This window comes from Lissotriton helveticus, chromosome 8 (genome assembly GCF_964261635.1).
Source record: "Lissotriton helveticus chromosome 8, aLisHel1.1, whole genome shotgun sequence".
Taxonomy (NCBI): Eukaryota; Metazoa; Chordata; class Amphibia; order Caudata; family Salamandridae; genus Lissotriton; species Lissotriton helveticus.
Genome location: NC_136069.1, coordinates 739159751 through 739177539, shown reverse-complemented (window position 1 = coordinate 739177539; position 17789 = coordinate 739159751). Strand labels below are relative to the sequence as shown.

Below are 17789 nucleotides of genomic sequence, written 5' to 3'. Positions count from 1 at the left end.
GTACCTTGACTGTTGGTCCAGTTCTAGTTGGTGGTACCCTTTACACAAGTCTAGTTTGGAAAATCGTTGCGTTCCCGTCAGACAGCTAATCATGTCGTCTAGATGTGGCCCCGGATGTCGTTCTCTTTCAATGGCCGTGTTTGGAATTCTCATGTCTACACATATTCTGATCTGTGCAGTGTCCTTTTTTGGTACGGCAACTATCGGAGACACCCATGGCGTTGGCCCTTCAGCTGGTTCGATGATGTCCTGATCCAGTATTGCCTTTATTTCTTCTTCCACTTGCGGTTGTAGGTGGATCGGTACCCTTCTGTGATGCTGAGCGACAGGTCTGACTGATTCGTTGATGTGCAGTGTGATCTGCCGCCCTTTCAGCTTTCCAAGTCCTTTTGTTAGCTTCGGATACTCTTGTAGGATGCTTCTTTTGTCAGACACGTGGTATGTCATTTGTAGTAGGCCCATCACCTTCGCCGTGACATTGCTTAATAAGCATAGTGCTGGGATGTCTCCTCTTAGTACATGAATCTCTTCTGTGACTGTTTTATCTTTGTATGTCAGGGTGTCCGTGAATTTTCCCAAATTTGTTACTGGCCTCTTTGCGCCCCAGGTAAATACTCGTACTCTTGATGGTTGTAGGTGTGGTTTTCTCTTCATTTTCTCATATTCTGTGGCGCACATGATGTTGCACGTGGCCCCACTGTCTAGCACAAATTCTGCTTGGTGCGGCCCTATATCGATGGTCACCGAGTCTGTTGTTTCTATTGACTGCTTATCTACCAGCCTGATGTTTTCTTCCTCGTGTCCCTCGTCTGTGGACATGAGATATAGGCGTTCCACTTTCTCCTCTGCTTCTTCTTCTTCTCCTGACTCCAACGAAGAGCTTCTTGTTGTTGCCTCCATGTGTTGCGCATGTCGGTTTGTCGTCGTTCTAGGTCTCCCTGGCCTTCCTCTTTCAGTCTTGAAGTGCATGCCTTGGCACATGGTGGCAAAATGGTTGCTTCTGTTGCATTTTCGACATGTCTGACCAAACGCTGGGCACGCTCCTCGATATGGAAATTCCAGCCCGCATCTGTAACACTGTGACCCTTGTTGTTTTCTTGTCATCTGGTCATTCGACCCCTTCTTCCAGTGTCCAGTTCGACCCGTGTCCGTTACTCTGTGAACTTGCTCGCCCCGTCGGTCCATTTGTCTTGCATGCACCATCGCTCTTGCCTCTGCTCTAGCCAGTTCTAAAAAATGTTCTAGCGTGGTCGGTTCTTTTAATATTCTCGTACGGAAATCTGTGTCACGACATCCTTCTATCAGTCTTAGGCAGATGTCCTGCTCATTGTCGTATTTTTCAAACTCACAATGGGCCACTAATTTCCTTAGCCTCGTTGCAAAATCATCCAGTGACTCGTCAGGTTGTTGAAATGCTATGTTGAAGCTGTATCTTCTAAAGCCAATATATTTCTCTGAGGATCGAATTTATTTGTTAAACACTTTATCAGCCCTTTGTATGTGCTCGTTTCGCTTTTTGGGTGCATTATTGGAAGTTCGTCCAATTCATCCCCCACCAGATTTAGGAACAAACCTAGCTGTTTGGCTTCTACTACATCCGTGGCTTCCATGTATCTTTCAAATTTCATGATCCACTTCTGCCATCTTATTCCCACCTGTGGCTCTGATACGCTGAATGGCAGTGGTCTGCGATATTGTGCGCTTTGCTTTGTCTCAGGCATCTTTTGTCGTCTTTTGTGCTCTCTTTGTCCCTTTGTCTTATTGCACCTTTATTTCCTCTGTTTGCTAGTGTGATCTTGTCACTTTCCACTTCTCAATCCTTTATTTTCACTGGTTGCTGTATGTTGTGGGGATCTTTTTGTCCCTTTCCTCTTTTTTTTTTTTTTTTTACCAGTTTGCCTTTATTTCTCTCTGCTTTATTCCTCTTATTCTTTTCTTGATAATGTTTTCCACTTCTTCTTTAGTTTTCGCCTGGCCTTAAAATGGCTGCCCTGCTATTCTTTATGGATTTCTTCCTTTTTGTCCCACAAAAAAATGGCCGCCGGTAATCACGCGAGATTCTAGAGAATCTCGCGTTTCCTGCCCTTAAAATGGCCCCCTTAGTGTTCCCGTGCTGCTATTGGCCCTAGCTGCCTGATTTCTCAATGGCCGCTGAGATTTGCGATCTCGCAAGACCTCGCGCTTTTGATTTTCAAGCGCGGAGACCTCGCGCTGTTGTGCTGACGCTCCTCGTACCGCGTTCAGCTGTGCATCGTTGGACGCTGTCGGGGTGGGCTCCCGTGTCGCTCCTTGCATCTTTCTCCTCGCTGCTGCTGCACATCCAGGGTGGGCACCTGGTTTTCTTCAATGATGCTCGTCCCGGACACGCGACGCGATGTTCCACGCGTTTGTCCGTTACCCTTCATCGCCAGTTGTCATATCCTGCTGGTGGGGCAGTCGGCACACGAAACACAGGACAACAGGTTGGTGTGAAAACACTTCTTTATTCGTTATCTGGGAGCATGTCGTAGCACGTCCGTCCTCTGGTCAGTCCTGGGCTTCTCTCCCCACTTCCTGTCCTTAACAGGATGTGGTGTCCAGTGACCTGGTCACTGCCCCTATGACCCACAGGGTCCTAGTGCCCTACGGCCAGTCGTCGCCCTAAGGTCAGGTCACTACATCTTAACTTTAGATTATAATAGCTCTGCAGTTTTCCTCCTGTTGCCAGTTAGATTGAATAAGTGCACTATTCACCCCGCACCCCTCATTGAGAAATGCAGGGCTTGCACCATAAAAGAATCTGTTGGCCTGTCTGTTGGCAGCACATGACTGCTGATCAGTTGAAAAGTGGTGATGCTGCCTTTGCTCGGCTCCCAGAAACAAGCTTGACACGGTTTGCAGGTATGGTCTCGTAATAAAGAGGTCTCACACACTCAAGTCTTTTGGACAGAACAGTGAGTGGCTTGAGCTGTGTGTTATAGGGAGGGAACAGTGCAGGCTCTGTCCCTCGTTTTGTCACTACCATAGTCGTAGGTCATTTAATCAGTGATATGTTCTCGTGATTTAACACTGATTCACAGATCTTTTTCAATTCATTTAAGTCACTGAATCAGGGAAAAAATAATGACACAATTCGTACAGGGCATTTGTGCATAAATTCCACCTGGAAACAATTCAAATGAAAACTTGCACCCTATTGCTGTTGCTTTTTTTTTTTTATCTGAACTAGTTAAAACAGTTATAGTTTGTAGTTTCGTGTGTTAGAGTTCTGTCCTGGAACAAACTATACAGACAGACAACCCTCCTTACTCATGTCGAGGCAAGGGTCTCCCACCATAAAAGCAGGCAGTGGCTCAGGCAGAAGAAATATGTGTTAGTCTTATGTTGTGCTTAAGAGGACATTGGGTAAAGAATAGTGTGCAAACTACACCGACTTTTCAAAACCAGCGAAGATAGCTCAGTAGGTTGAGTTGTGTGCTCCGTGCGTGTTGCACTTCTCAATCTTCCCTGAGATTATACTTGCCTCCTTCCTTTTGTAAACGGTTTAATGAGCGCTAGTTAAAGAATTATAATTTGTGCTGTAGGTCCTATACGGTTGCTCAGTAATATTTAACACGCTCAGTCTCGGCTCAAAAGTGAGAGCTTGGCGGCGGCCCCTGGCACTAGGCCATGAGAGGCGTAACATGCGAGTCCTCGCCCGTGATTGTTAAAGCAGTTTACTCACCACATGAATCCCTCAGACACAAATCGATCATACATGGACAGCATGAGCTCTTCCGAAGACCTGCAGTATCCCAGGCTGCTCCTCCAATACAGAGATGGATTTCTTGTCTCTAAGGTAGGAAACTCTAGACTTCGCAAGAAGTACATGTAAAACTATCGATTTACTTTAGAAATTGTTTCTCCTAACTAATACCGTCAGCAAGTATAAACATTGAGAAAAATAGCAAAAAGGGTAATATCTCTTTAAATCAGCAGCTGAAATGTATAAAGCAAAAGACTGAAAGGAACTGTTTATTCGTCCTAAAGTCTGGCGACTAACACAAGTTCCTACTATCTAACAGATGTTGTGTAATATCTGCCATCCCCGTGGCATCTTGTATCCCCTGCTCTTCGGCTCTCTTCGGAGAATACACTCAGCCCGGGCAGGATCAGACAGAAGCAGTCGATCTCTGCTCGGGCTGAGTGCGGGGATACACGATGCCCTGGATACCGGACTGAGGGGTATATTATCAACAACTAGCGATAATTTTTGTCTCTAACTTGTTTAGAGACAAATATTATCGCCGCACATCGGCGATTTTTATCGCAGATAAACCTTGCTATTAGCAAGGTTTATCGCAAATGCGATAAAAAACGCCCGCAATGCATGAATATCGCTGAAAAGTCAGCGATATTCATGCATTATCGAGCAAATGCTCTTAGCCATGTTATCCACCTCCCATTGGATAACATGGCTAAGAACTGCTCAGGGCAGGTGTTAGCTTTTGGAGATATTCGCCCTTAGCGCAAATATCTCCAAAAGTTGGTAATAGGAGATAGCGATGTTAGCGACTGTTTCCAGTCGCTAACATCTTGGCACGCCCACTTTGCATATCATTAGTGATAAATATCACTGACATGCAAAGTGGGGCCCATGATGGTCGCTATCTCCTATTAGCTGTCGCTAACTGGTGTTAGCGACAGCTTGGTAATAGGGAGATAATTTTATCTCCGCTTTCTTGGCTTTTAAAGCCAAAAAAGCGGAGATAAAACCCCTTGATAATATACCCCTGAGCTCGGGATGGACGTTTCTTTAATATTGAAGTCAATGCTGCTCAAGAAGAGAAAGGAAGGAAACGCGAGTAGCACAAAGAAAAAAAACGTGAAATAAATGAAAAATGAAACGGAATGGAATACATTTTCAAGGGAGTCATGCACGCAGTGAAAGAATGAAATACATTTCGAGGAGAAAACGAAGAGATGCGACACTGTATGCTCGCGCAGTTAATGACCAAATTATATAAATAAACTCTTATTACATGGATTTTATTTTTACATTCACGTTTTTAACAAGTACTTTGCAAATCATGCTTGTCTTTTACAAGGACAATGAGGGCCAGTGTGCATTTATTGATTTCCATTTACCACTGATGCAAAGCATGCCCAGTTTAAAATTATCTTGCTGTCTGTAAGATTATGGTTTATAAATGGTGCAAAAAATTGTGCTTGGAGAGTGTGATTATAAAGTGTGGTGCAGCTGTCATGATAAGGCTGGGGAAGTGATCTACAGGTCTGATTTTGCTATGAATGGAGACACTAGAGCGTTATGCTTGCAAGGGCATTGTACAAGGCCGTAAATTGACTGCTGGCACTATTTGTACCTCTGCATCCTTGTTGGCATAATGCATTCCATCCCTTGTGTAGAAAGGGGTGAGGGTTGCTGCAGCTTATTTGGCACAGTCATGTGAATCCTGACTTGTGTATGAGTCTGGAGGAGGCTTTATAGACTGGATGTTCCATATTTGAGTCTTGTATCAGTTGGCAATAGCCATTAATACTTTGCACTTATCAGTTGTGTATATAGTCAAAGTGCCTGTGATGGGTAGCAGTAAGCATATTTGCCCTCTGCTTTCCTAGCTGATACCGAAGCAGGCGCATTTGCTTGTATGCACACCCGGTTAATAAGAACAGCAGGCCAACAGGTGAGAATACAAGTTTTTTTCATGATACAAATGCGCTCGGTACCTGTTTTAACAAGCATCTGCAATGAAATAGGTTTTGCATTTACACAAGTTTGAGCTATTGGCATTATGAATGACAATGACTTTTATTTATTTTTTGGTTTTTAAAACATAAATAAAAGGCAATGTAATATACAATGCCAATAGCTTAAACTCTTAAACTTAAACAAATGCAAGACCTATTGCATTCTAAATACTTGAAGGCATTCCTGAGTTGCCCCCTTTTGTCTGCCATGGCACCTGAAGAGCTCCTCATTTGCTACGAGTTAAATAAACAAGCCGGTGGTCACAACAGCGCATAAGGGACTCACCTGCAGTTAGAGAAACTCATTAAAGGAAATAGTGCTTACAGACTAAAGAAGACGTACTGTGTAACACCCAAAGTAAAAGGGCCATTTCTCATGGGTTGCAAATGAAGACAAGGCAGTAGTAAGGAGGGACTAACAAGCCTAATAGCCAATCAGAAACCAGCATTTACGAAGAACAATGACACAAGCCAATGACAAATATCGGCAGAGAGTGGGAGGGACTTTAAGTTCATACTCCAATGCAGCATGGCTCTCAGAGCAGAGCATGCGCTGCCAAGGCTCGATCTAAAAAGGCACAGAATACCCGGCCGCTCAGCTGTGCTCCTGTGTAGGGCTCCTCTAAAGTACTAAACTGAATAAGTAGTGTTTTGTGGTTAAAGATTAGCACCCTTTTCAATATATCAACCACCTTAATCAGGGTTAGATTTCTTGTCTTTGCTGCTGTTTGGATGAAATGAATAGCAAACCCTTTTGATTTTCCTCCATGAATCCTTTCTATCAGTACAATTGAATTATGAGAATGGTATCTATGAAACTGTGAATATAATTATGAAGGGTCTGTGCACTCCCTATTAACCTGACTTAAAACCAATTTAAATATGATGTACTCAAAGGATGCGTGCTGCCTGGTGGATAGGCTGCCAGCCAAAGACTAGAGAAATAGCTGGTGGAATACTAACAGTATGCCAGGTGCACTGCTAAGATTAAAGTATTAAGCTGTCAACATACATAGAAACATCTTTTTAAGAAACAAATTAATCAGAGATTTTTCAAATGCTTCGATCACAAGACACAGAGAACTAGAATTTTGTGATTGTATTGAAAACAAACTTATTCATCGGAAAAAAACATGGTTTCCTGTCATCAAAAACATTCAATTATGTACAGAAAAATCAAATAAATCGAACTGTAATACAATCAAAATACTTCAGTATTGTTCAAAATACTTAGTCATGCCCAATGCATTTCGGGATATAATCCCTTCATCTTGAAAAAAAAAATAAAAACATATGTTTGATTATGGATTCTCTTTTCTTGTTCAACAGTGCCCCTGAAGAAGGGATTATATCCCGAAATGCATTGGGCATGACTAAGTATTTTGAACAATACTGAAGTTTTTGAGAAAAAAATGTGTTTTTATCTTTGTTTGAAATGATTTTTATTAATCACCAAATAAAGGCTTGTAAAAAAATAAAAAAGTGCTTTGTGTGTTATTAAAATATGTTGTAAGCAGTGCTTTCTTGCTAGTCCACCTTTCATCCAAGGAGTATGATATTGGTAGTTTTGTAAATAAGTAGTAAGCTTGTGAAATTAGTCCAATGTACCGTATTTTCCGGCGTATAAGACGACTTTTTAACCCCTTAAAATGTTCTGGAAAGTCGGGGTCGTCTTATACGCCGGGTACAAAATTTAAAGGTATGTTTTCAGGCGTTTTTTACATAGCGCGGACTTTACCCGAAGGTGTCAGAGCGCTTTACAGTAGGAACAGTATTGAAACAAGAGGAACAATTACAAATGAACAAATTACAAAAGCAAACGTTAAGTTACATGGATCAAAAGTGACAATAGTGAGCAACCAAAATACATGAGGTAGCAATCAGTACATTCCTGGAGAAAAAAGTGATAAGTGTGCAGGTTACAAAAGCGTACAAAGTACGAGCCAACTATGCAGGACTGCGTTGGACTGCGCTGGAAGTGGGGGTAGTCTTATACGGCGAGTATAGCACGAAACCTACATTTTATCAAGCAAAGTAGGGGGTCGTCTTATACGCCGGGTCGTCTTATACGCCGGAAAATACGGTACAACAAACAGTTTTCTCTTAAGCCACACATGGTTGGTTGTTTTGGATACACTTGTATTGAGTGCAAGGAAAAAGATACAGCTACACAGCCCTACAAGCCTCATTCATCTCTTGGTGCACAACATCCCTGTCCCTGATGACATTATACTGGGCTGTGGGCAGTCATGAGGACCTCCTCTACACCTCCTTGCTCCCCCCAAACATCAGTTTACTACTGGGATCTCCCAAACAACCCTACTAAATTCTCCCTGACGTTATCTCTCCTTTGACTAATTCCAAACCTAGGCGCCTATTAAGATTGCGGACGGACCTGCGTCTGTCCGCCACCCCCGAGGTGGAGGGACCGTCCGCAGGGGCAGCGGCGGTCCCTCCGGTGGAATTAGGATGTGACTGCATCCCATATATTTAACATTGCGGCGGGTGCTGCTTTAAGCAGCACCCGCCGCAAAGTTAAATATGCATGCTGTGCATTTGCATGCACAAAGCGCCATAGGTACCCTTCATGTGCACCCCTACCCCCCCTTCACCCTGGGGCCCGGAACGGGCCCCCAAAGAAAAGACCGTTTGCCTTTCCGTGGCGGCATTGCCGCCACGCAAAGGCATGTCTTGAAGCTCATCCTAATATGGCTGGCGGTGTCTGATAGACAGCGCCACCATATTAGAGCTTTTCCGCGACGGTCGGAAGGCGACCGCGGCAGAAAAGCGGTGGACGGTCTTCCCGTCCGCCGATGACCCCCCAGCCATCCTAATGTGGCGGGGGGTCTTTTCTTTTACCGCAGTTGTGAATCCGCACCCTCCGGGCCGGCGGTGGCTTCCGCCGGCCCGGAGGATGCGGATTCACCGCAATCCTAATCGACCCCCTAATTTTTTTACACTTGATTCTTTCTCCCTAATCCCTTACTACAGGCTTTCCCTCCTCCATCTCTCCTCTACTCATTCCAGACCTCAACTTACTACTATGATCTCCCAATTAACACTTCTGATTTTCTTCCCTCCTCTATCCCTCCATTACTCTATTCAATCCAACTAACAGACTCACATGTCCTTCACTCAAATTAACTCGTACCTTTGAGTACTAATACTAATACTATGCTCATAATTCCCTATACCAAACCACCACTAATCCTTTTGGGTTCCGGAGTAGTATTCTACCTGCCAAAAAGTGCTATGACTCCTAGGGTAGTAAGCGCTATATAGATAAAATTACAAGTGCAAATTCAAGAGATGGAATCAGATTGTATACTAAAACACGCGGAGAGAGAATGACAGAGAAGAAAAACAATGGCAGAGATAAAAAAAACGAAAAGAATAAAACACATCAATACAGAGAAAATATTAAAGTGTGATGGATAGAAAGAGGCAATGAGAAAAAGCAAGAGGAAAATGGAGAAATAACACATTTTGGATTTTATACAATGATCAATTTCAAATCTCTTCCCAAAACACTGGCACTACGTGCAGAACAGTGATTCTTTCATTTCATACATACAATAATGAGGCTGCCACCTTACTGACATAGCACCAGCCTGCATTATATTTCTGTGCCTGTGCCCATTAAAACAAGCACTGGCAAAGCCAATATGGTATGCCCATGAGAGAGTTATTTGTGTGTGTTTTAAGTAATGTTGTGTAGCAGCATGGCTGTAGAGCAGCATGAATGAAAGTAAAACAAGCATTTGCAAAGCAAATTGGTCTTGTATTTGTACGAGTTAGAGGTATTGGCACTGTATTTGACAATGTCTTTTTCGCTTGTGTTTTGGATTGACGTGGACTGGATATGTGGTGTGGAGTGGAATTATGTGGGCTGGATTGGAATTGTGTGGTGTAGAGTGGAATTGTGTAGGGGAATTAAGTGGAATGGTGTGCAGTTGAAATATGTGTATGGTAATAATGTGGTATTGAGTGTACTGGAATCATGTGTAGAGTAATTGTGTGTCAATGAGTGCAATTGTATGGAATGGCTTTTTGTGTTGTGTAGTTGAATGTTGTAGATTTTAATTATGTGGTGTTCTGTTGAATTTTTTGGCATGATAAGGAATTCTGTGGGATGGTTTGGATGTATGTGGTATGTTGTGCAATTGTGTTGTTGAGTTGAAATATGTAGTTTGTTGTCGAATTATATGGTGTTGAATGAAAATGGGTAGAGTTGAATTGTGTAGCGTGGATGTATGACGTTACCACGCATACTTTTACAACGCCTACCTTTACAACGCAATTTTTACAGCGCAGGATCCATTACAACGAACTACCATTACAACGCATGTTTTTACATCGCAGATACCTTTACAACGCATGCCATTACAACGTAAGTATTGGTAAGTATATAATATTTTTAAAATTGTAATTAATTAAAATTAATATAATTTATTTTAATTTAATTTTAATTTTACTTTATTTTTACCCTGTATCCCTGTACCCCAAAACCCAAACCTAGCCCTGAACCCTATAAATACCCCTGTACCCAAAAACCCAAACCTAGCCCTGAACCCTAAAAATACCCCTGTACCCAAAAACCCAAACCTAGCCCTGAACCCTAAAAATACCCCTTTACCAAAAATCCCAAACCTAGCCCTGAACCCTAAAAATACCCGTTTACCCAAAAACCCAAACCTAGCCCTGAACCCTAAAAATACCCCTGTACCCAAAAACCCAAACCTAGCCCTGAACCCTAAAAATACCCCTGTACCCAAAAACCCAAACCTAGCCCTGAACCCTAAAAATACCTCTGTACCCAAACCTAGCCCTGAACCCTAAAAATACCCCTGTACCCAAAAACCCAAACCTAGCCCTGAACCCTAAAAATACCCCTTTACTCAAAAACCCAAACCTAGCCCTGAACCCTAAAAATACCCCTTTACCCAAAAACCCAAACCTAGCCCTGAACCCTAATAATACCCCTTTATCCAAAAACCCAAACCTAGCCCTGAACCCTAAAAATACCCCTTTACCCAAAATCCCAAACCTAGCCCTGAACCCTAAAAATACCCCTGTACCCAAAAACCCAAACCTAGCCCTGAACCCTAAAAATACCCCTTTACCCAAAAACCCAAACCTATAACATTTTTAATATAATTATATACTTACCAATACTTACGTTGTAATGGCATGCGTTGTAAAGGCATCTGCGATATAAAAAAATGCGTTGTAATGGTAGTTCGTTGTAATGGATCCTGCGTTGTAAAAATTGCGTTGCAAAAGTAGTCCGTTGTAATAGTTACGTTGTAACGGTTGTTTACCGTGTAGCGTGGAAGTGGGTGGCGTTGAGTGAAATTATGCTGATTAGAATAATTTCCTCATGGAGTGTATTTGTGTGGATTGTGTTACCAAGTTTTAACATGATGAAATATGATTAGAAAGAAAGGTGACCTTTTAATATTCAAAGACTTGTCCAAATATCTAAAATAAAACATGCATATTGAACACCCAGTGACATTTGTGTTGGTGAATTTTAGGGAGGGCTTGAACAATGTGAGGTGCAGTTAGGGTTGCTAATGGTGCTAGGAATCTGCACATCCGTGGCGGTGGGAATGTTCATCTAAACTCAGCTTTGAACATTTGCGATAGGAATTCTGATTGCGGGGGTCCAAACAAAGCACCCATAGATGTGAATGTGACTCATGGGATTTTTAGATAATTCCCTCCTCAGCAGGCAGCGAGTGGGTTGCTTGTGAAACTGTAAACATATTAAACGCCTTAGCATTAGATAGCTATTGAGTGAGGTAAAAAACAAGCATGAACATTTATGTCACATGAAAGAGTGAAGACACCTGCATCATTGCTTCCGGCCGCGAAGGGTAGGGTTACTGTTAATACTGACCATTTCCTCGCTGCATTCTCAATCTGTAATCGCCTTGTTTAACGGGGGTGGTGGCTGTTGTGTCGTAATAACGAATTGCTCTCGGCTGGTTTACGATCTAGGGTTGTAGATAGTTTCTTATCTTCTTGAAAAATGGTGATGTCAAGAAAATCCACCTGGTTGTTGTCCGACTGTAGTGTGAACTGGATGTCATTGCCCCGCTGGTTAAGCCAGCTATGGAAGGAATCCAATTCTGATTTAGTGCCTGTCCAAAGCATCAGCACATCATCAATGTACGTCGACACCACGTGATATGGTAATGGTAGGGGTTGTTTCCATTCAGAACATACTTCTGTTCAAAATCATCCATGAAGATGATGGCCAGGTCCGGCGCGAAGGCTGCCCCCATCGCGACGCCCTTGGTCTGTAGATAAAAGGAGCCTTGGAAAATGAAAAAGTTCTTCATCATGGCAAAGGTCAGGAGAGCAATAATGAATTCTGTAGGTGCTGCCATGGGTGCAGGCCGTCTGTGCGGGGAACAACCATTACAATGCAACTTTTTCAACGCAGTACCTTTACAACAAATCTGTTACAACGCAAGAACCTTCACAACGCATGCTATTACAATGCATGCTATTACAACGCAGATGCTATTACAACGCAAGGTATTACAACGTAAGTATGGGTACGTTTACATTTTTTTTTATATAATGTAATTGTAATACATTTTGGTTTAATTTAATTTTTAATGTTTTTTACAGTCCCATAATACCCTAATGTTAAACTTACCTGTAGTTAGATTAATACTCCTACACTATCCAGCACTTTTCCTACTTTTACACCCCCCTGGTGGTAGATTAGTAATTAATACTCCTACACTATCCAGCACTTTCCCTACTTTTACACCCCCCTGGTGTTAGAATAGTAATAATAGTCCTATACTATCCAGCACTTTCCCTACATGTACACCCCCTGGAGTAAGAATATTAATTAATACTCCTACACTATCCAACACTTTCCCTACTTTTACACACCCCTGGAGTTAGAATAGTAATTAATACTCATACACTATCCAGCACTTTCCCTACTTGTACACCCCCCAGGAGTTAGAATAGTAATTAATACTCATAAACTATCCAGAACTTTCCCTACTTTTACACTCTCCTGGAGTTACAATAGTAATTAATACTCCTACACTATCCAGCACTTTCCCAACTTTTTTAACCCCCTGGCGTTAGATTAGTAATTAATACTCATACACTATCCAGCAATTTCCCTACATTTACACCCCCCTGGAGTTAGAATAGTAATTAATACTCCTACACTATCCAGCACTTACGCTACTTTTACACCCCCCTGGAGTTTGATTAGTAAATAATACTCCTACACTATCCAGCACTTACCCTACTTTTTCACCTCCCTGGAGCTAGAAAAGAAATTAATACTCCTACACTATCCAGCACTTACACTATTTGTATACCTCCCTGGTTTTAAAATAGTAATTACAAAATCTATACTATATCACATTTACCTTAATATTACTCCCTTCTTGAGTTTTAATAGTAGTTAATAGTCAACAACATTCTAACACTTACCCTACTTTTATAACCCCCTTCAAAAAATACTTTTTCTATAAAATAATTTATTTATAATGGTTTTACATATTTCATAAATTGAAAAATACTTTTGGGGGTTTTCTATTATTGTACTTCATTTTTGAATATATATATATTTTTAAATGTAAACATTAATAAAAAAAAATATTGAACATATTTTCTCACGCTTATACATTGGTTTCAATATAATGTTTTTTCCTTAATTTATTTTTACAGATGTCTATGTGTTTGCCGCGTGTATCATTTAGGAGCTCATTAGTAGATTGACGCAGATGGAACAGAAGCAATTGAGAGCATCATAAAGGTAAATACATTATTTGCAAATTAATTACATGCTTAGATTATTACTAGTTCAATGAATAAAATAATTACAAAAAATAATAATTGCAATGCGAGATACATTGTCCTTTTTCTTTTTTCATTGCTCCGGATGACGTATACGGGTAGACGTGATTCATCGCTGCCATATTGAGGAGCGTCGCTGGACAGAGCAGAAGCAAGGAGACCTGCGCTAAGGTAGAAAACTTTTAAAACTTTATTTATAATGTGAATGTTGTTGAGAGTGACATATATTTCAAGGAGAGAAGAGGGAAGATTAGATAACTTATATATATGTGTGGCTGTTAGTTTTTTAGCATGTCGGCGATCGCGTTGTTAGAGTATGCCGTTGTCGGGTCATGTGTTAATAATAATAATTTAGTAAGGGTGGCAATTTTTCGTCGTTTGCTGTGTAAAAGTCTGATTCAGTAATTGCAGTGTAGTACTCGTCTACACTATCAGGAGGAACGAAGCAAAGTGCTGTTAGTTTTTTTATTCGAATTGCAGTTTGCTATCTGATGCATAATCCACAACTAGGGATGTTTTTGATATTTTACGCCAAAATGCCTGGGAAAAATGGAAAAAAAACATCCCTGAATTTGGGTATCCGTGTACGTTTTTGTAATCACATTTATCACTGCAAATTCAAAATCAATTATTATTTTCCTAGGACTTCTGTTTGATGTTTTAGAATTAATCACTGTCAAGAGTTCAGTGTATGTTTTGGATTGTTTATCAGTTAGCAAACTGTAAACTAAGCGGACTACTGTATTGTTTATTTTTGCATGACTAGTGTATATTTGGGTGAATGGATGGGGCGTGCTTTTAAATGTCCCATTCATCATCCAAATTTCACTATTCTCTAACTTGGCTAAATTACGGGGTGTGCTAAAGATAATTATTTGTTTTTGAGGGTTTTTGTTATCATGCAGGATGAAAGGTTCGTTAGATATAGAAACAGAAAGTTCAGGAGGAATTTGAATACCAGAGTAGGTTTGAGGTGTAATTCTTTGTGGGTTACTTGCCTGTTTTTTCTTTGAATTACTCTCCTCAGATTAGGTATGATAGGCTTACTGCTAGAAACATGACTAGGGACATGCTGAGCAACCTCCCCCAAAATAGAACCAGAGGAGTCATTGGAGGTGCTTGCAATATCCTTCATTTCATTAATTGTTTCTCTTCCCTCAATATCCATTGCAGAGGGAGAGTGGTTATGTTCAGATGCTTTAACAACTGTGTCACCCAGAGTAACCGCTCTGCCTTTGCAATGGCTTGAGTAATAGTGCACGCACCTCCAATGTCTTCTTGGTTCTGTAATTCTCTTCTTGCAATATATGTACCCTGCATGTTTCAACAGTTGGTTTCCTTTGCTTGAAGTTATATATTTGTCTGTTTTATCTGTGGACATTATCTGAAATGAAAAGAAAGTTTTGAGAAAAATACACAGTCTGTTTTACACCTCCCTGGACTATAATGTACTTACTCTACTTTCTCACCCCCCCCTGGAGTTAGAAAAGTAAGTAGTACTCCTACACTATCCTGCATTTTCTCTACTTTCTCACCCTCCTGGAGTTAGAATAGTAATTAATACTCCAACACTATCCAGTACTTACCCTACTTTTACACCCCCCTGGAGTTAGAATAGTAATTAATACTCCTACACTATCCAGCACTTTCCCTACTTTTACATCTCCATGGAGTTAGAAAAGTAATTTATACTCCTGCACTATCCAGCACTTACCCTTCTTTTACACCCCCCAGAAGTTAAAATAGTAATTAATACTCATGCACTATCCAGCACTTTCCCTACTTTTACACTCCCCTGGAGTTAGAATAGTAATTATTATTCCAACACTATCCAGCACTTTCCCTACTTTTACAACTCCCTGGAGAAGGAGTAGTAATTAATACTTCTGCACTATCCAGCACTTACCTTACTTTTACACCTCCCTGGAGTTAGAATAGAAATGAATATTCCTACACTGTACTGCACTTACCCTACTTTTTCACCTCCTTGGAGTTAGAATATACATTAATACTCCTACTCTGTCCTGCACTTACCCTACTTTTTCTCCTCCCTGGAGTTAGATAGTAATTTATACTCCTACACTGTCCAACATTTTCACGTCTTTTTCACCCCCCAGGAGTTAGAATTCTTATTAATACTTCTACACTATCCTGCACTTACCTTACTTTTACACCCCCAGGAGTTATAATAGTAATTAATACTCCTGCACTATCCAGCACTTACCCTAATTTTACACCTCCTATGTTTTAGAATAATAATGAATTCTCCTACACTATCCAGCACTTTCCCTTCATGTTTTGATTTTGGTTTGTTAAAAATGTAGTTGTATTTTTTACCTTTTTTTAAGTTGCTTGCTGGTTTCTGGAGATGTTGTTTGTTGATCCTCTAGTTGCTTGGATGACCTTTGAGTTTGTTTAGCTGTTACAAATTAAAAAAGAAAAATTATGTTTTTTATGCTTTTTTACGATGTATCTCTATGAGGAGTTAAAAGAGGTTAGTTGATTTCTTTCAACATTTTTTATTACTATTTACCTTTAGTTTTGAAATTTAGTTGTATTGTAGATGGTCTCGTATTCAGAAGAAGATGGTCTTCAGCTGGTTGTTATTCACTTTTTTCAGTCAAAAATTTCTTTGAAGATATCTGTAGTGGGATATATGTTTAAAAAAGTATTTATTTCAAATTATTAAATCTCTATTTTTAGGATAACAAATTATTTTATTAGTTCATGGATATCCTGTTTTCAGAGATTTTGACATAAAATTATTTTTTAATGTTTGAATCCACATTTGTTATATTATAGCTTAGAAACAGTTGACAAATTTATTCTGAGTATTATCAAAAATCCTTAAAAAACATACATTATTGATTTAAATGATTAATTCTGTATTCTCATTCATTACCTTTGAAAGAGATGTCTTTATAAATTGTTTGTGTCCTTTCTTCAATCCTTTTTTTAAAGATTTGTTCCAAAATACTTTTATTTTGCTGAAATTACGAAAACGTGACATGGTTTAGCTTTGTTAATATGTTTAAATTTTTCAGAAAAAAATATTTGTTTTGTCTTTCTTTTCATTTATTAAACACACTGTTTGATCAAGAGTTATGAAAAAAATACAACTGTGCCTCATATCATTGCTTTCTTTGAATTCTTTTTTTAGAAATATACATTTTTTGTGACATTCTACTTATAATGTTATTTTTTAAATGTACTTACTACTAATAGCTTTAAATTCTTGTCAATATTCTGTTTATTCGATTTTCAAGTGTGTTCAAAACTGTAAAAAATAATTAATCTATTTTTAAAACTTTTGAATATTAATTTATTTAGATATAATGTTCTTACTTAAATGTGTTAAACTTACTTGCTTTTGGGAGAATTGATGTATGGCATTTTCTGAGTCTGCATTTTTCTGTGAACGTTAGAGTGTGTGGAAAATCCGTCTGCTCTCGCTGGTAGTTTGTTGACCACTGGCTTCAAAATGGTGTCTTACCCTTATTTATAGGTTTTTGTGTCTGTCACCATATTTTACGGGGAAAGATTCGTTTTTAATCGTGTTTTTTTGTGATTCGTTTGATGTGTGAACCTCTATTTTAATTTAATTGTGTTAAAATTACTGTTTAATCTATTCAACAGTGTTTGCTCCTCCATTTTGTTTTCTCTGACTTGGGTTTTCGTCATGAAAACTGTTCTAGGACTTGTTCTTCACGCAGGTTTTAAAATGGTGTATTTTCTTGTTGACTTAGCATTCTTTGAATTTTTAGTTTTTCAAAATTAATTTCATTTCCTCCTGTTATTTTGATAGATTTCTTCAAATATTGTTTGTTACTCGTTTAATACTCGAGTATAAATTTTAATACTGGAGTATTGTTTTTCATAAAATGATCGTGATTTCATAAATATGAACGTAGTTTCGTTACATATTTTAATACACTTCCCCGCCCAAAACCCCTATTTTCCTTGCATCCCGTCCCAGGATTTATTTTGCAAATTAAAAAAAATATATATTTTTATATGCTTTGTAATTGTTTGCGTAGTAATGTTTTTAGTTGTAATGGTTTCTAATTACATTGCGTAGTAATGATATGCGTTGTAGAAACATTTGTTGTAATGTTTTTTGCGTTGTGACAAATGCGTTGTAATGGCATGCATTGTAATAGCATGCGTTGTAATGGGTATGCAGACAAAATATCGAAATTTAAATATCGATATACAATAAT

General features: G+C 39.7%; 1 protein-coding gene across 1 annotated transcript in view; it reads left to right on the top strand.

The window, feature by feature from the left end:
* Positions 1-3702: 3702 nt before the first annotated feature.
* LOC144772890 (acetylserotonin O-methyltransferase-like) overlaps positions 3703-17789 on the top strand; it is a 685677-nt gene continuing 671590 nt past the window's right edge. The window contains exon 1 of the mRNA XM_078657556.1: positions 3703-3817. Coding sequence (XP_078513682.1) covers positions 3707-3817 — 111 coding nt within the window. The 5' untranslated portion in view covers positions 3703-3706. The remainder of the gene's footprint in view (positions 3818-17789) is intronic.